General features: G+C 44.3%; 2 protein-coding genes across 3 annotated transcripts in view; one reads left to right on the forward strand and one right to left on the reverse strand.

Annotated features, from left to right (window-relative positions):
• Positions 1–7,285: 7,285 nt before the first annotated feature.
• Positions 7,286–12,816, reverse strand: LOC111863547 (protein lethal(2)essential for life). 2 transcript variants are annotated; one of them, XM_023849957.2, is made up of 4 exons: positions 12,709–12,816; positions 10,125–10,349; positions 8,651–8,872; positions 7,286–7,549 (listed from the first exon to the last, which is right to left on the reverse strand). In XM_023849957.2, the coding sequence occupies exons 2-4, from the start codon at positions 10,335–10,337 to the stop codon at positions 7,430–7,432; spliced, it is 555 nt and encodes a 184-aa protein (XP_023705725.1). In that variant the 5' UTR covers positions 10,338–10,349; positions 12,709–12,816; the 3' UTR covers positions 7,286–7,429. The 2 variants fall into 2 exon arrangements, with proteins under 2 accessions (XP_023705725.1, XP_033607000.1); XM_033751109.1 differs by having other exon boundaries at positions 8,651–8,971.
• A 12,032-nt stretch (positions 12,817–24,848) lies between these two features.
• The window catches only part of LOC111863555 (mucin-5AC), a 34,460-nt gene continuing 31,638 nt past the window's right edge, over positions 24,849–27,670 (forward strand). Inside the window, exon 1 of the mRNA XM_023849978.2 lies at positions 24,849–24,921. The gene's annotated coding sequence lies outside the window, so the exon portion shown is untranslated. The remainder of the gene's footprint in view (positions 24,922–27,670) is intronic.

Consider the following 27,670-nt stretch of genomic DNA (forward strand, 5'->3'; position numbering starts at 1 on the left):
TACAACAACAGCTCCTTCCTCTTATGGCAGAGTCACTTGAGGTCTCGTGGTGGTGAGTTGCAGGCCTGAAACAATTACATGAATAGTATTAAAAAACAGGTTCTGATTTGCATGCGAATCTGTATGTACAGTTTCAAACTTGATCCACTTTTAATTTCAACAAAATGTAAAACTTCTATGTGGCTTGCAATGACTCAAAAAATTTATGGTTACATAACATTCCTGAATGATAATACTTGGCACTCCCCCATGCACAAACATGTTTGCTGGTACTCTCAGGTTCAGTTTTTGCCTCAAGATTGAAAAATACAGTGCAATGGTAAATGTGTGAGACTTTTGACAAGCTTGTCAATACAGATCAAGTATTTGCTTGTATACATACTGGCCTAAAGAAAAGGTGCTAATAATACCCATACACTAAGTAAATTTTGTTCAAAGATCTCTCCATATTAGAACACTGTAAAAATATGTAAAAGTAAACACTTCAGCTCCTTAAAAATGGGAAATTAATTTCCATTCCCTTATAAATGCAAGCCATGCAATACTGCACTACTTATATATCAAAAATTTCATGGAAGGACTTATGCTTGTTGTATTTTAGTGTCCTCTTGCACTGATTCGTATCCATAATGTGTATATATTTACTGTCTTTTAGTGCATACAATTTCACTTGACACTTCACACTACATGTTTCGGCATCATTCTGCCATCCTCAGGTGTATCAATCACGTTAAACCATTGCACTGCCTGCCATCAAGTGTCCATTTATAAAATGATATAAAATGTGTGTTCATCATTGTTCAATAATAAAATTTATGTATTAAAACTTGTTAAGATCTATCATCTTACGTCGTATATCAAACTTGTGTGTAACGCCATTCGTCCGCTGTGGGAGTCGTTCTTCTTATGTTTTAATTGTGTATATACTGTGCCTTATGATGTCTTTCTTATGTAGCTGCGTGTGTTGTATTGCTGGACATACAATGGTTTAACGTAATTGATACACCTGAGGATGGCAGAATGATGCCGAAACATGTAGTGTGAAGTGACAAGTGAAATTGTATGCACTAAAAGAGAGTAAATGTATACACATTATGGAACTTATGCTTATTTTCCATTTCCAAATTCCTGTCCAACCAAAATTCCCACTCAATAATTATATGCCGTATTTACGCATGTATAGGCTGCGTGCGTGTATAGGCTGCAGCACAATTTTCAGACAGAAATTATAGAAAAAATAATTTTCTTGGAATATTATTTCAGGAGTAGAACACCCTGTATTACTAATTATGAATATATTTTTTTTTAAATGAAGTGTGATTTCGAATATTTCGAATATAAGCCGCACCCCAGTTTTCCTCTTGAATTTTTGGCAAAAAATGTGCGGCCTATACATGCGTAAATACTGTAACTCTGTCCCCTACATTTCAGCTACTACAGGCAAAACACTATGATATCCATAGCCACATTTGTAATTTTTCACTGTTTCACAAACTCTGATGTCAGTATAGCTTTTATAAAATGCAATTATCTAGATCAGATTATTAGCAGGAATCAAATATTTGTTCTAAAAGAACCGGAAACAAAATGGAACAAGAATATTCAAGCACAATAACAAACATCAAGGACAATCTGCTTATAAAATGAAATGCTGATCTTCCCCACAACTTGAGTTATGTATCAGTTCCATCATTACAAAAACAGTGTTAACACTCTGCTCAACAATTAATACAATATGGCTACAAACCACTCAAAGGCCTATGCAAGGCATGGAGAATTGTTGGGAGTCAACATGTACTTTCATACTGCAAAATTATTTGCAGAGAAAGTAATTCAAACAGTGCAGCTTCATTACTTATGGTTCACTGTAACCATGCTCATACTTACCAATACAGAGAAGTGTTCAACATAAAATTTATACCTACTTTTAAACTCTCTTACTACACCAAATTTCATGAACCAAATACAAACTAATCTATACTGTGAAGTGTTGTTTCGTAAATACCTGTAATAGTATTAATCTTTTCTTCTAACAAATAACGAATCATTTAAACCCGCATAACATTTCTAGGAAGTCCTTCCCTCTCTCTCTCCAACATATGATCCCATAATGGCATACTTCAAATTCTCGATTTCTAACACAAATATTGAGAGTACTGATTATTTTACACATAAAATCAACATCAATATCTTTGTCATCACATGATATATCTGTTTCATTCCACAGCATAGTAACTGTGAGTCTATTAATTCTTTCGGTTAGTGACGGGCTTACGTTTACAACCACCTCGGAGCTCAAGCACAGACACGTTCAACCATAACCCAACTGCAGAACTGCAGCCTCTGCACTTCTAATAAGAGTCTATATGATTCAAATTTATATATTCACGAAGATGTATGATGAGCAATATTTGTCAAGTACCCTCACCTCCTGCTTACTGAACAAATTCATATAAAAAGAAATCATCACACCATACACATACAGCTTTTACATTACAAACATATCACACTACCTTAACATACGTAAATATTACTAATTAATTACAATTCTATAACCTACACTAAAGTTGACATAATCAAACTCAAAACCCGTCCCTTCGTTCATGACGTTCATAACCTTCATGACCGTTCATGACCCTTCGTGACGCTCAACGCTATTGGCGGGCAACATAACCGTCGTGACGTCATTAGGCATCACTGCTGCCGCGGTGGCCAGCGGACACTCTCTCGACACAAAATAGCTGCCTCCAGTGCCGAGAGCTCGGTCGGTAAGAGGGTATGCTATCATACCACCAGCCTTTGTGTATTGCTCCCTCCCAAAGAATCACTGGTTCACAGGAATAGCTAGAAATAATAATTGATGTAAATGAAATGTTCATATTTTACAGACACTGGTGAGAAACTTTTTCCCAATAAATAATGTTGCAACCCTGGCCTCTTGTACTGCAGAGGTTCTTATTCTATTGTGTTTTTTGTTTTTGAACTGATTTTAATATCACTTCACTCAAAACCAACTGGAGGGGTATGAGTTAAATGATATCAAACTCAGTTCGAAAACAGAAAACACACATATGAGTAAGAACCTCTGCAGTACAAGATACCAGGTTGCAACATTATTTATGGGGAGAAAGTTCCTCACCAGTGTTTGTAAAATAACATTTCATTTACATCAATTCAACACCCCCTTACTGAAATGCAATGGATATTTGAACTATAACATATATAGAATACTTGTGTTTAGGAAAGCTGATGGTGGGTAAACTTGAAAGAAAATTCTGTTTCCATCAGAGATACTTGTATTCAACTTCATAACTTTGATTACAACTTATACTTGAAAGCTACACAAAACATAGNATGTAAATGTTCACAAGTTCAATGTTGAACACAGTAATATAGCCAGCATAATAAAATATATGAAGCAATATAATGAACCTTGAAAATCTTAAATATGTAAATGTTCACAAGTTCAATGTTGAACACAGTAATATAGCCAGCATAATAAAATATATGAAGCAATATAATGAACCTTGAAAATCTTAAATATGTAAATGTTCACAAGTTCAATGTTGAACACAGTAATATAGCCAGCATAATAAAATATATGAAGCAATATAATGAACCTTGAAAATCTTAAATATGTAAATGTTCGCTAGTTCAATGCTGAACACAGTAATATAGCCAGCATAATAAAATATCTGAAGCAATATAATGAACCTAGAAATTCTTAAATATGTAAATGTTCGCTAGTTCAATGCTGAACACAGTAATATAGCCAGCATAATAAAATATCTGAAGCAATATAATGAACCTAGAAATTCTTAAATATGTAAATGTTCGCTAGTTCAATGCTGAACACAATAATATGGCCAAAATAATGCAATGACTGAAGGGACATACCCATAATAACAAATTAGATGAATAAAATATGTGAACACTATTAAATAAAACTTCCTACTTAAGAAGTAGTTAATAAACACTTCTGGCCTATTGTACCAGCCCCAGATAATAGGTGAGGGTGATTGTGGAGCAATTAGTGGAATGAAGATTGGCAGGGGAAACCAAAGTACTCGGAGGAAACCTACCTTAGCACCATTTTGTCCACCACAAATCCCACTTGACCAGACCCGGGATCAAACCCGGGCTGCCACGGTGGGAAGCCAGCAACTAACCGCTTGAGCTATGGCATGGCCCCTACCCTCAGTCTATGTTCCTCCCATAATGTCAGAGACCAAATTTCACACCCATACAGAACCACAGGCAAAATTATAGTTTTGTATATTCTAATTTTTATGTTTTTGCACAGCAGACGAGACAACAAAAGGTTCTGGACTGAACAGTAGCAAGCATTACCCGAGTTCAATCTCCTCTTCATTTCCTCCTCAATCAGGTTTTGATTTGTTATTGTCATTCCCAAGTATTTGAACTGTGCCACATTTCCAAAACATCTGTTTCCTATCGTTATGTCATGATTTTGCCCTGCATTTTGGTGACAAGACAGCAACATATACTTAGTTTTCTCTGTGTTTACTTCTAGACCAACCTTCTTATTTGTGTGTACAACCTCCTATAACATACCTAAACTCTGCATTCTAGCCACAGATGGCATTTGCGAGTTTTGTATAGTTCTCACAATAAACATCAATTGTTGGACTGAACAGAATTAACTATAAATGATACAAACTCCATCCCAAGTGCAAACAATATATATTATATGTCTTTGATCTTGTTCTCCTCCACACTACATGTTTCGGCCTCTATCGGCCATCATCAGGTGTATACTCTTAACTTTGCTGCCACACTGAACCCAGTCTAAAATTTAACCTTTAAAAACACATTGTTATTTTCTTCGTATTATCAACATCTACCTCGTTGATATGTGTCTGGTATGTAGATTATATTGCACACGTCAAATTTGATTTTCCTGTAGTAGCACTATAAAATCCTTAGTTACGGTATGATTTTAAAATCCTTTAAAATTTTCTCTAAATTTTAACTTTAAAATTTAAAATTTAGAGAAAATTTTAAAGGATTTTAAAATCATACCGTAACTAAAGATTTTATAGTGCTACTACAGGAAAATCAAATTTGACGTGTGCAATATAATCTACATACCAGACACATATCAACGAGGTAGATGTTGATAATACGAAGAAAATAACAATGTGTTTTTAAAGGTTAAATTTTAGACTGGGTTCAGTGTGGCAGCAACGTTAAGAGTATACATCTGATGATGGCCGATAGAGGCCGAAACATGTAGTGTGGAGGAGAACAAGATCAAAGACATATAATATATTGTTTGCACTTGGGATGGAGTTTGTATCATTTATCGTGTAGAGTGCAACAGGATGCTTAAGTATAATATTGTAAACAGAATTAACTAGGTAATCACTGTGGTGAAGACGTAATATTTCTTCTGACATACAAACTGAACTTTTATACATTTTACAGAAGCAATTCTATATTTGAAGGTTTTGGAGTGCAAGGAACTAGACATTCACTCCGTCATACAGCTCCGTGTTGCCTTTCTTAAACTGGAAGACAAATTTACCTCCTTACTACATTCACATTGAATCAAAATACCTGTCACAATTTATTTTATGTTGTACTTTAGATATAAAAAACCAAAACTTTGCAACCAAAATTTTCTCAGCCCCTGCATATCCCAGTGGTATTACCGCTTGTATTGCATGAGTTCTGATATCATCATCATCCACTGACTATTCCAGCATAACCACTTCTGCTCTTTCTGTGACCACTCTTTCACTACCCTCTCTTCTCTTTTATATATTTCCCTCACATCCTCTCTCCATCTTCTCCTTGATCTCCCTAATGGATGTTTATATGTCATTTTTATTGTTGATGTTCTCAAGGAATCCTGTTCCTACCTATGCATAAAACTATCAGTATCTGGACTGCACTGTGTAAAATGGTAGAATGAATGATGACTTCAAGAGGATTTGGAAGGAAGCTGTTGTGAGCTAATTCAGGGACTATCCTGACATCCGTTTGGAGGGGCTGGGGAAAACTATGAAAATACTCAGTAGAAATTCACTCATGAATGCAAGTCTAGAGCATTACCACAACACCAACCTGTCTGGTACCTGTCCATATTGCTACTACATCCTTAGACTAACCAAGTTTTCTTGTAGTTTTCTTACGATTTGATCTCTTCTGCAACCATCTTTAGTATTTTATTTCCTAGTCTCTGCTTGGAACTTCTTCAGCTTTTTGACAAGCCACGTATTCCAGCTGCAATTAGATTTGGAAGAGTGCAGAGAGCATATCACATGACAAGGATAGAAGAAAATAAAATGCCAAAGAGAATCCTAATTACATGGTCCAATGTACAAAGGGCAGGGGAAACCAAAAGGAGATGGGCTGACAATATGGAAAGTAGTCTCTGAAACACAGGAGGCAGAAGGCTGGCAAAATGTCCTTGGAGAGGTGTGGGCTCAACCTAGGCTGTTGCATCATTGACGATGATGTCTCTTCCTTAATATTCCACAATAATTACATCTGTAATCATCATATTCTGATTGTATCCCCCTTAGTATATGTCCACATATGTGCCCCAGAAGGGACGCAACTGCCTGGCAGAGATATGTAGGTCCTGTGATTGCCATGCAGCTCACAAGATATGTAAGAAACCCTGGAAAACATGGCTGAAAGAGCCCTGATGACTCTGTGATAGATTATATTCTTCTGAGATGTTATGTCACACAGCCTGTAGAAGGATTATTTTCTTCTGAAACATTGGTTACCTAGCTACCAGATCACCCAGCATTATTATACCAGAAGAACACATACTTCATACTCACAGCTGTACAAATGGCAAATCTCATTTGATGCGATAGGCTCAGATGTGGGTATGGAACATCAGGAATACTGTAACTGTATTTAGAAATATTCATGCCATGGTGCATAAGTACAGGGACTTTAACTTCACACAGACAGACAAATGGTGTCAGAGAACAGGGTACTCAGAAGAATATTTGTAAATGACAGGAGGAAAGAGAAAAATACATTTTGTACTCTTCACCAAATATTGATAGAGACAAAATCAAGTAAGATGAGATGGGCTGGGAATGAATTGTGCATGAGAGAAAAACAGAAAGGCATGCCAAGTTTCGATAGGAAAACCAGAGACATCCTAATGAAATACAGCAGGAGATGTATACTGGATTAATCTGGCTCATGAAAGGATCAGTGATATTATCTTTTGAGGATGGTAATGAACTTTCAGTTCCCACAAAAGGCAGGAACTTCTTGACTAACAGAAAGACTGTTACCTTCTCAAGCAACCCTCTTGCCCATGACATTAGCTTGTTATATGTACACTTACAGTTTACAATTTCAAGCCAAGTGTTTAAAATGTAGACGATACAAAAAGTTTATTACACAAATCAACACAGTTCGAACATAAATGAATTCATGACTCTGACTTCACTTCTTTGGGCGTCTCCACAATGGGTTGTTCTGCTGGCTTGACAGCTGGTACACCTGTGTGGACAATAGGAACAACACGCTCGCCGGATGGTGGCAGAAGTACCTGCAACAGGTGTCCAAAAGTTATCACTGAACCACACGGGACCACCCTATTAGGTGAAAGAGTAATATGACTTGCTGATCTCAGCCAAGATATACACGTACACTATCCTGCAGATGACTGTCTTCTGAGTTCTGTTACTCTGTAGCGTGGAAGATCTCTCTGGACAAAACTCATACTGTGCCCTCTGCAACAGCTCCTATTGGTGTTTTTAACTTTCCTCCATCCACCCTGTCCTGGGGGGGGGGGCTTTAGAAAGCTACTATTTCTCCTCATTTCTTCCCCTCCCATCAGTTTACTCAGAGCCCTCATTTTCCCCATTCAATCTGTCCTTGGAAAATGATCCTTTAGAGGACAAATATTCTTTATACCATTCTCCTTACTCCTATTGGTCTCCTCAGTCCTGTTCCTCCCTCTCCCCATTTTAGTACCACTTTTTCTTATACTCAATTTACTCTTCTATATACTATATTCCTATTCATTAGGTGTCTCACATGCAACCTGCTTTTAAAACCTTCAAAGGCGTTAAACATTAAAATCTCTTCTACATCACTACATGTTTCGACTAACACTGGTCATCTTCAGGTGTCTATAAAATTGTTGTTGAAACTATGTGCTTCTGTCCTACAAGTTCGATTTTGGGGATACACCCTCGTCTACAAAACATTCATAACAGCTCCATGTGACACAATAAGAGGAACTACTCATCACCAGAGGACACATGGGTGCATAGACATTGGCATACCCCAAAAATTGAACTTACAGATGGAAGCACAGCAGCGTCATCAACACCTGAAGATGACCAGTGTTGGTCGAAACATGTAGTGTGCATACTCCAGTGATTTATAAAAAATTTGAACGTTTAAAACTTATAAAGGCTTTCAAAAGGAAGTTGCACGTGAGACAGCTGACTAACACAAATAAATAAGTGATGTGCAATGGGATGCTATGAAATATTACTCTTCTAGGCTGAAGATGGACACAGCCACCAGGCAACAAGATATCAACCACACAAGACACGGATCTTCACACTCAATACCATGTTCAGAAGAACATATAATAAGAACAGGCAAGCTTTAAACAGGTGTGTGTGACAAGCTGTACCTTCTTGGGGGCAGTGACCGTAAGGACGCCATCTGATGACAAGCTGGACACGATGTTATTGACCTCGATGTCACTCGGTAAGATGTAGCGGCGCACAAAGTGGCGCGATACGTAGCCATGTTCATCCTGCTTTTCCTCATGTTTCCCCTCCACAATGACTGCGTTGTCAATCGTCTTGACTGTGATCTCACTGGGCGCAAACTGCTGTACGTCCAGAATCACCTGCACAGGGATTGCCTCTCTTAGTTGCATGATCTGATAAGACCTCCCTCCTTCCTCACCAAATCGACATGAAGTCTCTCTATTGTTGATACTGCAATACTGATCAAATACAAGGACCTCCTGCAATTATTTTCTCCTGACAAGTGTTTCATGATCAATTCACAAATTAACCCTTCACACGACAGTCAAAAGTCTCTCTGAAACACTGGAATACTTTGGATGAGATTTTCAGGGCAATGATGATTCATTCTGTGGCCATCCAAGCCATAACACTGTATAACCCAGCACACAAACATCAACATTTCAGAGGAACATCCATCTTTAATGGAGGACATAAACTTTACGCGCCTTTGAAACACTGAAAAACATCCACCATATGCCACAATTGGAATTGGAACATTTTCCCACCTAACATGGAAAGAGAGAGGTAAGACAGTACAGGCAAAAAGGAGAGTCATGGAAGATGTCAGAATCCACTTTTTTTAAGGTTCCCAGGCTTCACCTGCTCATCGTTCCGATATGGGCACTGTGAAAGTGAAGACAATTGAATGGCTAAATGTAGTGGCCTTTACAGCAGAGGGGTTCAATTTTGGTAAATTTAAGTCAGGAGGGCTGCGTGAGAAGCATGCAACAGCAACTTGGGACTTGGCGAGGATAAGGCTCTGTAAAGAGAGTCTTACCTCTCAGAACACATCACAACTCCATTAGATAGACCAGTCCAGAAATGCTTAGGGAAACAATCATAGTTCTCACAGCCAAATGAACCCCACACATAGACTGCATGGAAGAAATCCCAAGTAATTTTATGTTAAATAAAAGGGTACATATAGTTACCAGTGCCATAAAAGGGGTTAAACAGAGCAGTAGTTTCCAGTTCAAGTTGTTTGAGTTCTTAAATTTAAATTTTCATCCAGGAACATGACATGCTGAATGCCACATTTAAACCAAACTTCAGGCTTGGATTTTCCAGGTGCCATGTTTGAAGGTCAAAGTTAAACTTGCCCAAGCTTCAAGATTCAAGTTTAAATATTTAATCCGAAAATTTTACCTTTTCATTTAAAGATCGAAGTTGCATTTGGCAAAGGCACAGACAGGACTGAGAGATTCTAATAGAAGATAGCATAATTTTGGAGGGATGTGATACCTCCATCTTCAGGGATAAAGTGAAGATGGAGAAGGATGAACTGTTGCGTCCTGTTTAGATGAACTTTGTGCTTCAAGGGAACAAAACTCAGTGATATGATCCACTCACCTGGAACTTGTCCTTGTCACCTGTGATGCTGGAAGAGCCACTGTCTTGCCGAGTGATATTTCTCCAGGGGCGGATGTATCCAGTCCGAAGCAGGGAACCTGGGTGAAGCAGATCATGGTGCCTCAACCCCAGTCCAAAGTGTTGGTCAATCAGGCGGGAGGGTCGGTCAAGATCATCCCACCAGTCACGGAAGAGGAGTGGCACCAGTGACATTTTCAGCAGTGACTGAGCAGGAGAATGAATCAGTGAGCAGTTCAGAACATTGTGTAATTATGAGCTGTGTCATCAGGGAAGATTTTCAGGAGAAGAATGTCAAGAAGTACGATTATATGACAGAAGAGTTCTATTTTCTATTATATAGCACTGTGTAGTCTGTTGAAAATCAATTGGGATTAAGGCAGAACATGTTTACTCAATCTTCAGGACTGAAGAATAAGACGCACAAGAAGCCAGGATGAAGAAGGTACCAAGTAGAGCCTGGCTGTGGTTTCTTGTTTGGCTATTTTTGACCCTGAAGATGGAGGTGATATTTTCTTCCAAAAGGTCAACTGACTTTCAAAAAGTACATGGTATTATATTCCAGAAGGTGTAACTCTTCATAACTACCAATGTGAGAATCCCAAACCCTACACAGATTATGACAGGTTAATAGCTCACGTGGTTAAGAGTGTATGTGCAGTTTTACTGGGCAAATGCCTTCGAAACTGGTCACTTGGATCACGAAGAAAGACTTGGAATGTTACTATTACTATGGAGTCTGTGCAAATGGTTTAGATTAGATAGTTTAGGCTGTGTCAACTAGTGAGTTTTAGTATTAACTGCTTCGAACGTTCAGGTTATGAAAAGAGTGTTTGTTGATTACGAGATGCAATCTTATGAACTGAACATTCATTCATCATGACTTCAGAACATACACTAATAATTAAAAAATGTACTACAACACACACTGACACATATTCAAAATGCATTTTTCAGAATGATTTAAAGTTTGTCTACTAGAGACAAAAATATAATATTTTCAACCTAATGCCAAATGGAAAATTGCAGTGATGTTGGAAAATGCCTGGAATCATGCATTTCAGAATCTTCTGTCTTGCTGTTTGTTGTCTAAAATCATAAAAATAAAAATATAATGAACTATAATTCTGCTCGTTGTTTTTGTATGGGTCTGAAACTTGTTCACTTACAGCAATGAGAGAACACAGACTAGAGATGTACTATAAGAACAGGGCACTGAGGAGAATATTGGGATACGAAATGGTGGAAGTGCCAGAACAATGGGAAAAACTGCATAATAAGAAGTCATAATCTGTACTTTTCATCAAATATTATTACAGTGATGAAATTATGGCAGGAGAGATGGGTGGCAGATGTAGCAGGCATGGGACAAAGGAGAAATTCATATAATTGGTCTCTCTTAGCCCAATCTTTGTGGCAGAAGGTGCTTCCAAAACGCAGGTAACTTTCTACCATATTCTGAGGATAGCTGAAGGTAAAGAAGTCCACACACTCCATTAGACACGAGTGGGGGAGTGGAGATACAGTTTAATGAATTCTTATCCTCAGGGCCACATGGAGGAGAATATTCAGCTTCAGTGTCCGACGACTTAACCCCTTGGGAAAATTCTGGCATACCCACTGGATGGGCCCCAGAGCTGGTCTGTACGCCGTGGACAAGAGAAATATCTCTTGCCTTGCCGAGAATGGAGCACCGATTCCCCGGTTCTCCTTCCCCGAACGTCCACCACCACCACCAGCATCAGAATCCTACCTATCCTAGGGTGCTATGCAATCTGAGTTACACAGATACCGATGCTGATCATTAAGCCATGATAAGAAAGGAACTAGATCCCCTCTACAACGCGGTGGGAACCAAAATCGTCACATGAACAATCCGCTGAACACAGTGGACTTCCGACCAGTAAGGTACGAGGTCCCCACAAAGGATACACATATGTGCTGCTTGCTGACATTGCATGGCACTTTCCCCATTTCCCCTACAGTCCGAACCTGGCTCCAAGTCATTTTCACTTGTTCACACACCTGACGTAGTTCCTGGGCGGCACGAGCGTGGGTAGCGTTGAAGACTGGCGGCAGATTTCTGCTATGCAAGCATACGGAAACCCGTCACACCATACAAGCGCCTGAACTTTCGTGGGGATTATGTAGAAAAAGTAAAGCTACCCCTGTGACAGGCCGTGGAGGCCCATAGGGTTGTGAGACGTCGATGCTCCCACATTTTCTAGACAATCGGCTCATAGATGACGGTGAGAACCTTACGCGCCGGCCGGCCGCCCTTTACCACCAGGAAGATTCCTGGTACTCATTTCTGTTAGAGGCTGAGTCGACACCAGGGCCATACATAGTACGGCTAGGATTAGTTCAATTGAAAAATCCAATGTCATCATCGGGACTGAACTCGCGACCTTCCGGCTTGTAGCACAGTACCTCAACCAACCACGCTACCGCGTGCCCCGCTCGGGATTATGCAGAAGAATGGCTTAAGATGTGTAGTGATGATGGCAAACACTTTCTCACCACCCAGCGGTCTTCACGCGGATACACTCTGGAAGAAACGACTCACCTCTGTTCCGGAAGTTGCTCTGCTATTCACAACCGCGACGCACTATGGCTAGCGTCGCGACGGCCCTTACTTATATACGCGCCTCCCTGGAGCATCGCGGATTGTTCCAGATGCTTGCAGCACACGACAACACGACGCTACAGCGCATCTTTCCTAAATTTAGACACAGCCGTGTACGGAATGGGGACTGACTCATGTAGGAATGCGTCGAGATCAGGGTTATCCGCGGTGCACCACTACAGCATGTTCACAAAGTATGGCCCCTTCCGGTCCTTCGTCTTTGCAGTTCTCACTCATTCGAAAGGGGCTCCGCTTAGTGCTCTCACAATACAATCCTAACATCCAATATTGAAAAGAAGGGGGGGGGGGTATGTGTATCTACATATGTATAGCAACCCCTCGCTAATCCGGATGTCGATAATCAGGATCGAAATATGACTGTTTTGAGGGCGGCTGGAGAGACTGAAGCCACGCAAGTAAATATCCAAGATTGGCTTCAGCTGGATGAAGGAGACCGAGAATTTCAGCTTGTGACAGCAGGAAATTGCTGCAGTGATATTCTTTTATGTATTTCCATCAGCACTGCCTACATTATTAAGCTTTCCACTCATTTCTTTCCTAAGATTGTTTTTTGTCTGTTAAAGGCTAACTTTTGCTTCAGTAATCAGGATATCCGGCAGTACAACGCATGCAGTAACAGGAGCAAAACACAACACAGAACACGATACACAAATGTACGTAGGAAGAATGCTCATATAAAAGAGGATCAGCGTAATTCGCGTGTTTTGAGTGCGACGTAGGATGAATCCTGAAAAGTTTTATTATTTAGAATTCATCGACATATGTGACGAATACAGATTTTAGTCATTTTAGAATGAAGACATCATGGCATGCAGTACAATAGTTTAACGTGCATAAAGACACCTGAGGATGGCACATTAGTGCTGAAACATGTAGTGTGGACGTGAAGAATAAGGTGAAAAAGTGTATACACTGTAAGACGGTTAGCATAAACCATGGACATTAAACAGGATTATCGCTTAATCCGGATCACCTCTCCCCACAATTAATCCAGATTAGAGACTATATATATATATATATACGTACATACACGAGTATACAGTCCATATAAAACAAAGGTTTCAAAAAGTTCTTTCAAATATGCATTCATCATGAAGATAACGACAGCTTACAGCAGAGTGACTGCTGTTGGCAGATCCAGCTACCGGTAGGATTAATACTACCTGCAAATAGCGAATGCACCGCTCTACCGGCGCACTGTATCGTCATAGTCTCAAACAGCATCATTGTGATATTACCGCACATAAAGTCAACATTTTATATTGTTCTGACTATACAGAGTCGAGTGATAGAGTCATTAGCGAATAATGAAGTGGAACGGATGTGGAAGGAAGCGGTCGTGGCCTAATTATAGATACTATCCCAGCATGCGCCTGGAGAGACTGAGATATGCCACAGAAAACATGACCTTTGCAATTTCTTGTCTGTTCATGTAACTTCCTGGAGCCGGGTCCCCCATTGCAAGCTTAGAGCCGCTTAGTTAATCAAAGAATTACATTCCATTTATGTAACTCGAAAGTTCATTACCGTGTCCACAAAAGCTCCCTATCGTGAGCCAGATTAATCCAGTCCACGCTCACACCAAATTCAAATAGGCCTACAAGGATGTCCTGCTCGACGTCAGGAAAGTCTGTTGCAGCGCTGATTACTGACCAGATGACTAACTGTCAGCTTGTCAATAAATACCTCGCACTGTGGAGCTCGTTTCGACTCGTAATTCACATACAACTTCGTGATTTATGATTAACTGGCGTTTCTAGTAGCTCGAGAAGACTGTCGTATTGGCTGGCCGATGTCTGGGTTTCTACAGACGCTGTTTGAACTGCACTGCTCTTGTAGCGTCGACTGGCGAGCAGATGATTCGCTCGCTTCCTACACACCCTGAGCTACCGGTAGTGGGGCGTTGTATAGACCAATAATTTAGTGCATTATCTGTGGCAGCAAAACCCGAACATTCAACACGAGAACAACTACTACTACTACTACCGGAAGCAGTAGCTGCTTCTGCTGTTCTCAGTCACGTTACTGCGGCGGTAAGTGTCAGTGTACTGTAGCGGGAGAGTTTACCGACGTTTCGAAGGAACATACTGTCGCCACCGTCAGTACCAAAGAAATACCTGGAGGATACTTTAAAGCGTTTACTTGGAGTAACTTGGTAAAACCACTGGGATTATCTAGGAACTTACGTATATTAGAGCCAGTCTCGCTGACACGTTGCCAAATATGTTGCGTGTCACATACACTGCCAAAAATACTGTATGACGCAATGAACATCGGGTTTATCTCCCAAAATAACAGCGGGATACTCACAGCTGACTCGTGCGTAATTAAACGACTCTTGCATGTCACGTAAGTAGGCTATGACGTGGGCGTCAGCGGCCGAAGTAACCCAACTCCACGTGCGGTTCGTCAAGGAGAAGCTTAGAAGGCAAATGAAGGAAGTGGTCGAGGTCTATTATAAGGTCTATGTCCCTTACTGTCTTCAGAGATGCTTAAGGAACTCCAGACATTTGCCGATTCGAGCTGAGTTCCGACGAGTGAGGAAGATTTATGGTAACGAAGGTAAGCGTGCTAAGACACGCGGCCGTGGCTTATTTTAGGAAAGGATTAAGGAAACCATGCCCAAACCGTCAGGCTTGAGCTCATCACAGCGCTGACTATAAATGGCATTATCTCGTGGGATATGACGCCGTGTAGGCCGAAGCAAGTAAGATTTTTCTTATTGGTTACTTGCTTGGCTTACTCTTCGAACGTGGAGATGGAAGCAGTGCGTTCCTCCGAAACGTCAGTAAACACGGAGTCAGTACTCTTCTAAATGCAGGGAAGTTTGTTCTGTAACTTCAACCTTGGTGAAATGTTAGGTGAAACGGGAGAACCTTGCGAAAGGCTAACCGCGGACATGAAATCGCCGCTGGCCAGGTGCGACTTTGCCTTCCCGACGGCCTTGAACACTGATATGCCCGACGTTGGTCTGTTTGGCGGCTTCAGGAAGTCAAAGCAGAGGATTCAGGTTCTAGACAACACCGTGCCGCCCCTCGCAGCCCTGGTCCTGCCTCTTGCTCACCGCCTCAGACCCAAAGCAGCGTCAGAAGTGCAGTACCGTACCACGAGGCTGTCCGAGAGCAGGGGGCTGAGGGGAGGAAGTGACTGGAAGAGGGAGGAAACTGCATATGTAGCGCGTATTGGAGAAGATAAATGCACACAAAATTTTTCTAGGAATATGATGAGGAGTGATACCACTGGGAAGATCTCGGCTATCAAAGGATAATATTAAAATGGATCTTAGATAAATGGGAGTAAGCTTGTAGAATGGACTCGTCTGGCACAGGATAGGGAGTAGTGGTAGGGTTTTGTGGTCACGGTAATGAACGTTAGGGTTTCATATGGGAATTTCTTGAGTAGCTGGGCAACTGTTAGTTTCCCCTGGCTTTAGCTGATGATGTTTTGAACAAAGTAGATAAGGGAAAGATAAAGTTGCTCATGTGCTATGTACTACGCCATGAAGACGTATGGGGGAATGGGCGTATAGCTCCACGCATTCGTAACCTCGGCCACAGATGACAGCGAGTGGTCAGTTTCACGCCACGGCCGCCTTACCCCCGGGAGAACGGGCCCCGGTATCCACTGGATACAGGGCTCAATCTGTCCCAGAGGCGGTCTGGACGCTGTGGAGAAAAGTCTCTACCCTCGCCGTGAATCGAACCCAGGTTCAGCGGTTGTGCAACCGGTAGCCTACCCTGTGTCCGAGGGGTGCGGGTAGAATCTCGGCCCGGTCACAACTCTCCTAACTCGCGTTCTTCCTGTTTTCCTGAAATCAGGCCACGACCACTTCCTTCCACATCCCTTCCAATCTCCTATTGGACTCTATGGAGTCGGTATAGCGACGGGTTACGGACTTGACGGCCTGGGTTCGGTTCCCGGTAGAGGAATTTTTTTCTACTTCACAGCGTCTAGACCGGCTCTGGGGCCCACCCAGGCTCCTGTCTAATGGGCACTGGGGACCCTTTTCGAGGGTAAAGCAGCCGGGGTTGTAAAGCTGAGCACTCACCTCCATCTAGTGCCGGGGTCAAGAATGGTGCAGCTGTATCTCCACTCCCCCCCTATGTCTTCATCGCGTTGTGCTTAATTAATCAAGCGCAGGGACAGACGTTTGTAACTATTGGACGCTACAGTCTCAGCTACTGACAGCGTCGTTAAAGACAAACAAACAAACAAAGAATCTGCTTATAATGCGAAGTGGCAACACTGGCGGCCACCTCGAACACTTTCACCCGTGGGTGAGTGCAACGTTGGCACAAAGCGAGTAGCACAGGACATCCGGGACTGCAGCTGGAGTCGAGGGGGGAGCTTGTGGTGGTCATTCCTGAGAAGCTAACAGTCGCTCAACTGGTCAAGTAATTCTGGGTAATGAGACTTCGGATTTCACAGCCCGCTGAGAATTCTTGACCAGCTGAGCGACTGTCAGTTCCACTACTGGTTTAGTATATGGCCGAACCGTGCACTTTTGTGACGATGGTGATGAACATTACAGGTTTTATAATTTCATGTAGTTATATATCGCATCGACCGGTGTAAGAATCGGTCGTGGCTGATTTTCAGTGGCGATAGCTCAGTCAGTACAGCAATGGGTTGCGAGGTGGAAGGCCAGGGTTCGATTCTCGGTAAAGACAAGAGCTTATCTCTTCTCCACAGTGTCCAGACAGGCTCTGGGACTCACCCAGCCCAACCAGTGGGTACAGTGTGAGCTAGGGAAAGGGCAGTTGGGGTGTGAAGCTGTCCTCTAACCTCCATGCAATGCCCAGGTCAAAAATGATGGAGCTATACCTCCATTCGCCCATGCGTCTTCTTGGCATGGTCCTTAATTAATCAGTCAGAGGTACAACTTGACCTCTTTACGAAACCAGACATGACTTCGTGATATTTGGGAATCTTACAGCGGTAACTGTACCTTCACCTGTGATGTGACGCCATGTAGTCTGGTAGTTGTTTACAGATGTTTCGGAGGAATATACTGCCCTGATGGCTCCTTTGTCATTTGTTCCCTTCTGGGTTTCTTCCATTTGCTGCCTGGCTCACAGATTGAACCTGAAGATGATGGAACAAGCTCCTCCGAAACGTCGCTATATTACATGTAACCACATCAACGAGCGTGGTGGTCCTTCGGACACATGTCCTCGGTACAAGAAGTCACTTCCCTGAGGCCGGGACACACATCCGTCGCCATGGCAAATGCGAGACGCGAGGGCAGTCGGAGCGATGAGCCGTGCACATTGTCCAGGACCTGAGCACTGCTCACTAGCCTGGACATTCCTGTGAAAATAACCTGTTGATCCATGTGAACTACGGCGAACACATAACAATTGGAGAAGAGAGATTCGGGACCTCTCGAGCAAGGCAGTGGTGTAGCACAGGCTCGACGGCAAAGGAACCGGGGTTCGATTCAGAGCAGGGGTAACACATTTTTCTTGTCTCCACAGCGCCCAGACAAGCCTTTTAGGCCCACCAAGCCCCCTATCCAATGTGCACAGGGACTAAAGTGGTCATCTATTGGTGAGGTTGAGAATGCGTGGGGTTATACCTCCACTCTCCATTAGCCTTCACGGGGTGGTTGCCACAACAATACGAATCGGGAGAGCCGCGTGCAAATCACAATTTAGTCCTCAGGATCACCGGGTTTTCGGCAACGGAATCTGTTTCCGTCCTCAGGTGAGGGGGAGACACCTATTCTGGTGGGTCCCTTAGAAAGCGCTAATCTCAGTGACTGCGAATCCACGTCAGTGTAACTACAGCTGTACAAGCACTTGGGACCAGGCTTTGTCGAAGGGCGATAACAGGAAAATACGCAATAAAAATTGTGATGAAGCATGCACGGACCTGAGACTAAGACAGAAAGAGAGGTGAACATTTTTTGTCTATTTTTTGTTTCTAGGTTCGCTGCATAAAATTTGCATCTCCATTTCTATCTTAGTTTCACATCTGTGCATGATTTATCACAATTTTTATTGCGTTGATTTGGACGGTTATGACGTGTTACGTGGAAAAATAACAAGAGGTTCTGGGAAGAACTAAGCGCCCATTTTCCTTTCATTACGTATTGAGTATTCTAACACAGTCCGCACAGAAAACGCCGCAGCCAACAACTTTGGAGCGCAATGTAGCAAAACGACTGAAAGCCGGAATAGTGGAGCCAGAATAGACGACCGATGCTAGGCAACGGCTCGATAAAAGCTACATGGCAACGAACACACATGCATAAAGAAGTTGTTAGAGAGGGACGTAGAGACACAGACAGCAAGCGCTTCCTTTTTTTAAAAAATAAGGAAAGTAGGCTAAAATTGAGTCCTTCCGTCCAGTGACCGGCCACAGAAAGGGGCGGTAGCAGACAGATCGTTGGGTTTGCAACGACCCAGTCTGAGTTTGAATCTTCATGGAGTTCGCCTGGGGTGAGCAAGCCAGGAGCAACGTTCTTACGAAACGCTTTCATCTGCTGCAGTCATGGTCCAGTTGACGTTCTCAGGTTCAGTGAAACGAAACAAAACATTCCCTTCTGCGTTTTGGAACGTCAGCAACGTAGCAGCTTGCCTGCCTCGTGTTCAGCGGGTTACTTATGTACTTATGTATTCATATTTCACTGCTTGTTATGTAGTTATATATTCGCCTGTTTATTTATTTATTAATTATTCATCTACTTATTTATTTATTACAGTGAACACTCGTTAAGCCGGATCGAAATATGACAAATGCTGTTCACAGCTGAGTACATGCTTTAAAAGACAAATGTCGCATTTAGGAAGGCAGACGAGTCACTTGTCTGTTCAGACAAAACTTGACGGTTTCTGCAAACCTGCATCATTACGTTCAGAAACAAGTACAGCTTCTGGGCCTTCTAGCGGTGAACAAGTGCAGTGTCTTCTTGTAGTTCTTAAATAAGGGCTCTACAGTGATATTTTGTTATTTATTTTCATCAGCAGTGCTCATATCGCTACATTCTCCCTTTATTTGTGTTCTAAGTTTTCTGCCTTTTTGGGCCACCTTTTGCTTCACTAATCCGGACCTTCCCCAACTACTCGGGATTATCGAGGGTTTCCTGTATTTACTTTTTATGGTTTATTAAACAAAGCTGTCAGCAGCGTTTGGTGAGACGATGATTAGAAAATAATGGACTGGGAGGTATCTGTAAGGAAGCGTTACACTCGTATCCGTCTGGAGATCCTGACTTCAACCCGAACCCAAGGACCAGCAGAGGGTGGCCTGCCCTCAGGTGTCAGCAGGGTGAGTTTGCTTGGGGGCAACAGTGAAGTTAACATCACGACTTCCGATGTCCGGACTGGGGTCCCAACCTCCTAATTACGAGCCTTTCTTCAAGCAACGCTTTTATTTTTTTAATACGACGGTGTGCGCGTGCGCGCGCTTTCTAATGTGTTGTTCCTTGACACACGAAATCAGCTTCCAATGAGGCGCCCGGCTTGTATTGAGGTCACGGTCAAGGGAAGGCCGTGCGATGTGCAGCCACACATGGCAGGGCGCGCTTTCCGCTTCCTTTGTGGTCACACTGGCGATAGAGCCCCCGGCTCAACGCCGCTAATACCAAAGCCCGCCACTGGACACGATCCTGAGCCACAAAGCCATCTATATAGGCAACCACAAAATTACTACATAGGGGTAGTGGAGGTATGGCTCCACGTATTAAAGTCTGCACTAGATGAGAGAACAGGCCACTTTACCCCGGGGACAGAATCGCATTACCCACTTTTAGCAGGATGGTGGCCGGGCCCAAGAGCCGATCTGGGTTCTGTCGAGGAAAATTTCTTATATCTGCCGAGAACCGAACTCCGACCCCACAGTCGTCCATCCCGCAACCAAGTCACTATACCGATTGAGCTATCGAAGCTACAGTGTCCCACTGTACACGGCATTGCACAAAATGGTACCGGAAATGGGTACCAAACCGAGTTCTTGATTCCTTGTGTAACCAACAGCTCTCATACTCACACTTACGTAACAGGGTATCGAACCACTGTCCTCAGATGGGGGTCACCCACAAGTCGGAACCGCTGTGGTACACTCTCGTTAAACGGGATGCACGACCGATGAATTGGGTTTCGAGTCCCGGCAAGGGAATGACATGGTCTGGAGCGCGCCCAGTAACGTGGGCTCGTCCCTCGGGACATAAAGCTGACCTCTCACCTAATGCAAAGCGTGGCACTCATTTAAGTGCAGGCACAACTTGACCTTCAGCTTCTACAACGACATGGTCCGCCGTGCTGGGACGGCAACTTCTCCTACACCCCTGCACTGCGTGTAGCCTGAACATAAACTCGGTTCATTTGATAGAGAACGCATTACACAGGTGTAAATGGGACCATACATAAAGTATACACACACTGCACATTATGAAGCAACTAAAAGTTGGAGTTGTCGCTGTGATGACGACGTACGGGGGCGCGGAGGCATAAAGCCACACATTACCCTCGCCACTAGAGTGGTCAGTTTCACGCCTCGACAGCCTTCTCCACGAAGAGGCCCCGGTGCCCATTTGGCAGGAGGCGGGGTGGGCCCCAGAGCCGGTTTCAGAGCACTGTGTTGAAAAGAAAAATGTCTTAACCTCTCTGGAATCAAACCCTGATTCTTCGGTCGCCCAGCTCATAGCCTAGTCGCCATTCTGCCATAAATCGATCTAGTAGTGACATATAAGACTTGCTCTTCACGAAATTAGAAACGCATTGCTGTGCCAGGTCTCCGGGGGCATGATATTCATACCGAGTGTTTTCTTTCCGTTGCCAGGTTACGCGGTGACAGGTCTCCGGGGGCATGATATTCATACCGAGTGTTTTCCTTCCGTTGCCAGGTTACGCGGTGACAGGTCTCCGGGGGCATGATATTCATACCGAGTGTTTTCCTTCCGTTGCCAGATTACGCTGTGCCAGGTCTCCGGGGGCATGATATTCATACCGAGTGTTTTCCTTCCGTTGCCAGATTACGCTGTGCCAGGTCTCCGGGGGCATGATATTCATACCGAGTGTTTTCCTTCCGTTGCCAGGTTACGCAGTGACAGGTCTCCGGGGGCATGATATTCATACCGAGTGTTTTCCTTCCGTTGCCAGGTTACGCAGTGACAGGTCTCCGGGGGCATGATATTCATACCGAGTGTTTTCCTTCCGTTGCCAGGTTACGCAGTGACAGGTCTCCGGGGGCATGATATTCATACCGAGTGTTTTCCTTCCGTTGCCAGGTTACGCAGTGACAGGTCTCCGGGGGCATGATATTCATACCGAGTGTTTTCCTTCCGTTGCCAGGTTACGCAGTGACAGGTCTCCGGGGGCATGATATTCATACCGAGTGTTTTCCTTCCGTTGCCAGGTTACGCAGTGACAGGTCTCCGGGGGCATGATATTCATACCGAGTGTTTTCCTTCCGTTGCCAGGTTACGCAGTGACAGGTCTCCGGGGGCATGATATTCATACCGAGTGTTTTCCTTCCGTTGCCAGGTTACGCAGTGACAGGTCTCCGGGGGCATGATATTCATACCGAGTGTTTTCCTTCCGTTGCCAGGTTACGCAGTGACAGGTCTCCGGGGGCATGATATTCATACCGAGTGTTTTCCTTCCGTTGCCAGGTTACGCAGTGACAGGTCTCCGGGGGCATGATATTCATACCGAGTGTTTTCCTTCCGTTGCCAGGTTACGCAGTGACAGGTCTCCGGGGGCATGATATTCATACCGAGTGTTTTCCTTCCGTTGCCAGGTTACGCAGTGACAGGTCTCCGGGGGCATGATATTCATACCGAGTGTTTTCCTTCCGTTGCCAGGTTACGCAGTGACAGGTCTCCGGGGGCATGATATTCATACCGAGTGTTTTCCTTCCGTTGCCAGGTTACGCAGTGACAGGTCTCCGGGGGCATGATATTCATACCGAGTGTTTTCCTTCCGTTGCCAGGTTACGCAGTGACAGGTCTCCGGGGGCATGATATTCATACCGAGTGTTTTCCTTCCGTTGCCAGGTTACGCAGTGACGGGGCTCGCCGGGCGAGGTCACCTTGAAGAAAGCGAACCGGTCCAGCGGTAACCCAGAAACAGCAGCAGATTGAAAGGGACGAAACGAAAAACGACTTGGTTTTGGAATGCTGGCGTTACAAAATGAGCAAATTTATTCAGAGAGGGCTCAATCTTCATAAACTTCTTTCTCACTAAGCGTATCCGGGTTCGAGACTTATGTAGACGGAATTTGTTGGGTTGGGCCCTTAGATATAACGACCATAAAGATACACGAATCCTTCAAGTAAAAGCTAGTGGTTCTGGCAACGGTGCGTAACACTCAGAATCACTTCCGGCGATTGAGGTTAGCTATTTCTAGGGGACCCAACAGAGTAGGTGTCTTATCTCTCACATGAGGACGGAAACAGATCCAGTTTCCGAAACGTCGTGTTTCCCAGTTTCTAGAATATCGGATGATAGGCCGGTAACTGTGAGTACGAATCTTCCGTAACGCTGCGGCAACACACGAACTGTTTCGTCTGTCATTTGTTTGAGGCCTATATGCATAACTACACGGACCACGTGCCGCCGGTATTTCCTCTGAGTGAGGGGGACCAAAAATCTTGTTTACAAACTTATGGGTGGGTCACTTAACAATCTGGCAGACTCCCGATGATCTAGAGTAAAGGAAAATACGTAAATCAGTAAAGGGAACATGCGTTTGTAACTGTGTTCTGTTCGGACGCTACTGGTTGGAACTCGAGCGAGGCTTCTGAGAAGCTCCTGTGCCGTTTCTGCACACTGAAAAGAAGACTTAGATTTGTCCCTATACTTAATTAATTAAACAGTGCGCCATGAAGACGCATGGAAGCATGAAGGCACAACTCCACCATTCTTGACCTCGCCACTAGATGGAGGGGTGTGGCCAGTTTCATATCCCTGCCGCTTTGCCCCCAGGGACAAGACCCTCGGGCTGGGAGGGCTCCAGCGTCGGTATGGATGCAATGTAGAAGAGAAAAAAGAAATTCTCCTTGCCGGGAATCGAACCCCGGCCATCCAGCCCGTAGCCCGTCGATATACCGACTGAGCTATCCCGGCTATACTAAACAAAGAAATCGTTTCTAATTTCTAAGTACGCATTCAAATGCGAAATAAAATTCACCTTGTTTTGTATTCTCTACAAAAAAAATTTTGACATTGGACACGCCAGAAAATTTTCTGAACACAGCCTCCCCCCCCCCAACTAACCCGTCCTCGGTAAATCGGGAGTCTACTGCATTGTTATGGAGTTGTGCGTCCTTACGCTGGAACACAGATAGCGCCATAACTGGTGCACTTCCTTACCGCTATTTCTTAATGTTTATTGTTTCCAGAACTCCCGCGATGGGTGACAAATGCCTGGCTTGCTCCGCCCCCACCCCCATAATACACAGTCACCCGGAACCTAGAGTGACCAGAGATGCACCAGTGGGTCGGACATTTACAAAACACATACCTGTTGACACTGAGTCAACTGAATGAAATCACCCTGTCGGCCTCTCAAGCAACCAAACTCCCGCCCCAGTAAGCTACCAGCCCAAGCCATGGCGTGTCTGTTATTCTGGACCTGAGTAGTGTTCACTAGCCTGGGTGTTCTAGGAAAAACTTTTAAATCACGTTGGCCATTCTGTTTCGGAGAAAGAGCGCGCGTTGCCGTTTAGATTGATAAGAATTAAAATCCCGAGACAACGGCCGGGGTAATTTGGTGGCCACCAGAGCACAGGGTTCAGGTTTCATGATATCCCCATTTAAATAACTCGGTCCATACCTCACAGGAAACTCATCACATCTCGCCCAAACGGTTAATACAGTCACTGTTTGCTGTCAGAAATACACAAACACACCGCGCTGACAAGAAACTGAGTTTCTGAATGTTGAAGCAGGTGGTGCTTTAAGGGCGACCCGTCAATCTGTAACTCAGCCAGTGAACAGCCACCCAGCAGAACATGGTTCACCCCAGTTCCTCCCCACGGATGCTGGTGGGGCGAATGTGGGGCAGTATAAGAAGCAAGCGCTTTCCAGCGAGAGGCACAGTGTAACGTGAGCAGCAACACGCCGGGCTCTCCAGGGCTCCAGTGCTCCAGTGTTCCAGTGGTCCAGCGCAGAAACAGTGGACGAGGTCAGTCAGCAGTGTCTGTCCGTCTGTCCGTGGGCTGTGTGACGGTTCTGAATGGAAGTGGTCGTGGTTTAAGTTAAGATCAACGTGCGTTTAGTACCGAGTGCAGTCTGTTCTGGATAGCGCACCGTTTGTGGTAACAAATATCGGTCCATCTTGGCGGGTTACCGTGAAGTTACTGCTCCGCCGTGAGAGGTGTGGAGCAGTGCGACAAATGGCGTGCAGAACTCGAACCCGGTACACTTTGAATATGGCGCGGGTGTGCAATTACCGAGAACATGTCAGTGGTGCCACATTTTTGTTGTTGTTAACGTAGAAACGGGGTGAGAATGAGTGAGCTGTTACCGCCGTTCAGTTAATGACGCCCATACAACATAGCGTCGGTTGGTAGGACGACTGGCAGGCAATGAACTGGACAGGGTGCGACCCAATGTGAGGCGCTATCACGACATTTGTCTGGAGGGACCCAGGAATATCACGAAAGGCCTAATCCATGATAGCTGCGTCCGGAATATTACGTGAGAAGCGGTACCGCCTGAGCTAACCTGCTCGGTAATGTGGTCTCGATTGGGCCTACTGTACCAGCCTCTGATGATTATGGTGGAATGTTAACTGGAAGGAGAAAGCCGAAGTGCTCGGAGAAAACCTTGACCAATAGTCACTTTAGGCCGCTCCATAGCTCAAGCGGTTAGTCGCTGGCTTCTCACCGCGGCGGCCCGGGTTCGCTCCCGGGGTCTGGTCAAGTGGGATTTGGGGTGAACAAAGTGGCGTGGGGCAGGTTTTCTCCGAGTATTTCGGTTTCCCCTGCCAATCCTCATTCCACCAATCGCTCCACACTCACCCTCACCCATCATCTTGGGGCTGGTACAATAGGCCAGAAGTGGCCGCAGTGCAAGGGACTTAGTCCCACCCCACTAGCATTAAAAATACGGTCACTTTGTTCACCACAAATCCCATGTGGATTACCGTGGGAATGAGCCCGCGCCCCAGACGGGAAAGTTTCACGCCTAAACCCCACAACACCCAGCGGCGTGCGCATGTTCAGATATTCCACAGAGACGGGCTATGGGCAACGGATTTTTTCCCCCTGCCACAGCGTCTAGACCGGCAGTGGAGTCCACACAGCCTCCTCCCCAGCGGCTACACGGGGCTTTCCGGGGTCAAAGCGGTAGGTGCATGAAGCTGACCACTTATCTCCATAGTGCTGAAGTAAAGAACGGTGGAGCTATACCTCAACTCCGCAAGACGCCTTCATGGTGTGGTGCGTAATTAATCAAGCACAGGGACAACTTTACCTTTTTACTGGTATATGAGTCTAAGGCCCGTGGTGCTGTTAAAATATGGAGAAATTTAGTTTTAAATGCCCCAACAGCATTAATGTAAGTCGGTAATTTAGTTATCTGCATTACCAAACTCGTGTTATCCTTGTCGTGAATCCAAGCCACAACACGCGTCGGATTATAGTTCTTCTTGCAAGGTTGCAAAGTGGTTGCTATGGTAACATGGGCATTCTGGTACCTCCGGCTCTTAGTGCAATGTAACACTACAGTCCGTCTCAAGTTTAGGAAGCAGTATTGTTCTCATGGCAGAAACGTAGCAACGCACAGTGCACAGGCGGGCAGATGCTTTTAATTGAGGACTCGGTGGGTCTCTTTCGACGGGACAGCGAGCTGGAGTTCGGAAACTGTTCAATAGCTATCGATTATTAGAAATCTCTGAAAGCACTTTGTTACTAATTCGGAGAACATATCCTAAGCTCTGATCGAAATTCTCAAGAAGTTAAGATAGACCGACGGTCGAAATTGAGGCTGACCTGCTGTGTAGCGCCTGGAATTGAAGTTCAAAAAAAAAAAAAAAGGCACACAATAACACGGTCGGCACTGACCCCGTACACACTTGCCTGCCACCACTTCACTTACCAGATAAAGCAGTAGTAGTGCCGGATAGTGACCCACTCAACAGATGAGTCTAGGATCAATAAAATTTCAACCCCCATGTTGCAGACGGGGAGTAAAGCTGACCACTCACCTCTATCTAGTGCCAAGGTTAAGGATGGTGGAGCTATATCTCCATTCCCCATACGTCTTCATGGCGTGATGCTCGATTACTCAAATCCCAGGCATAGCTTTGCTTTCACTTCTCACGCCAATATTCAATGCAGGAGAACATGTACACTCGCTGAATCTCAGGACCCTGTTCTGTGTCATTAACATAGAGCGTCTGCTCTCCCCTGAACACCTTACATCTGACTCCTCTTGGCAGAAACAGAGGACGGGCTTCGGACCCATCTGTCTTCATCTGTTTCTACTGCCTTCCAAGCGTTGATTGTGCCCTTCGACAGGGATGCGTCCGAAAGCCAAGCACTCCTCAACAACCTGTTCTCAAACGGCCCCAATGCGAGAGACAAAGTTTCACGCAGATACAAAAAGGGTAAAGCTTTCCTGTAAGAGAGGCTATGGAGACTCATAGGGCCGTGAGACGTCGAGGCTCCCACATTATCTAGAGAGTCGGCTCAAAGCTGTTACATGCCGGCCGCCCTTTACCCCCAGGAAGATTTCTGGTACTCATTTCTGTTTGAGGCTGAGTCGACCGAGGGCCATAGTGCGCCTCAAGGGATTAGGACAATTAAAAAATTCAGCGACCTCATCGGGAATCGAATCCGCGACCTTCCGGCTTGTAGCATAGTGCCTCAACCAACTACTCTACCGCCCCCCCCTGCCGATACAAAACAAGAGGTAACATTAGAATTTCG

This window comes from Cryptotermes secundus, unplaced genomic scaffold (assembly GCF_002891405.2).
Source record: "Cryptotermes secundus unplaced genomic scaffold, Csec_1.0 scaffold184, whole genome shotgun sequence".
In the NCBI taxonomy this organism is placed as follows: Eukaryota; Metazoa; Arthropoda; class Insecta; order Blattodea; family Kalotermitidae; genus Cryptotermes; species Cryptotermes secundus.

Bases quoted from the DNA above. Each gene is read 5' to 3' on its own strand.
- LOC111863547 (XM_033751109.1), bottom strand. From the start codon at position 10,337: ATGTCACTGGTGCCACTCCTCTTCCGTGACTGGTGGGATGATCTTGAC. The intron at 8,972-10,124 runs GTGAGTGGATCA...GTATTTGATCAG, and splicing joins GTGACAAGGACAAGTTCCAG to TATTGCAGTATCAACAATAG. The intron at 7,550-8,650 runs GTACAGCTTGTC...CACCTGTTGCAG, and splicing joins CGGTCACTGCCCCCAAGAAG to GTACTTCTGCCACCATCCGG.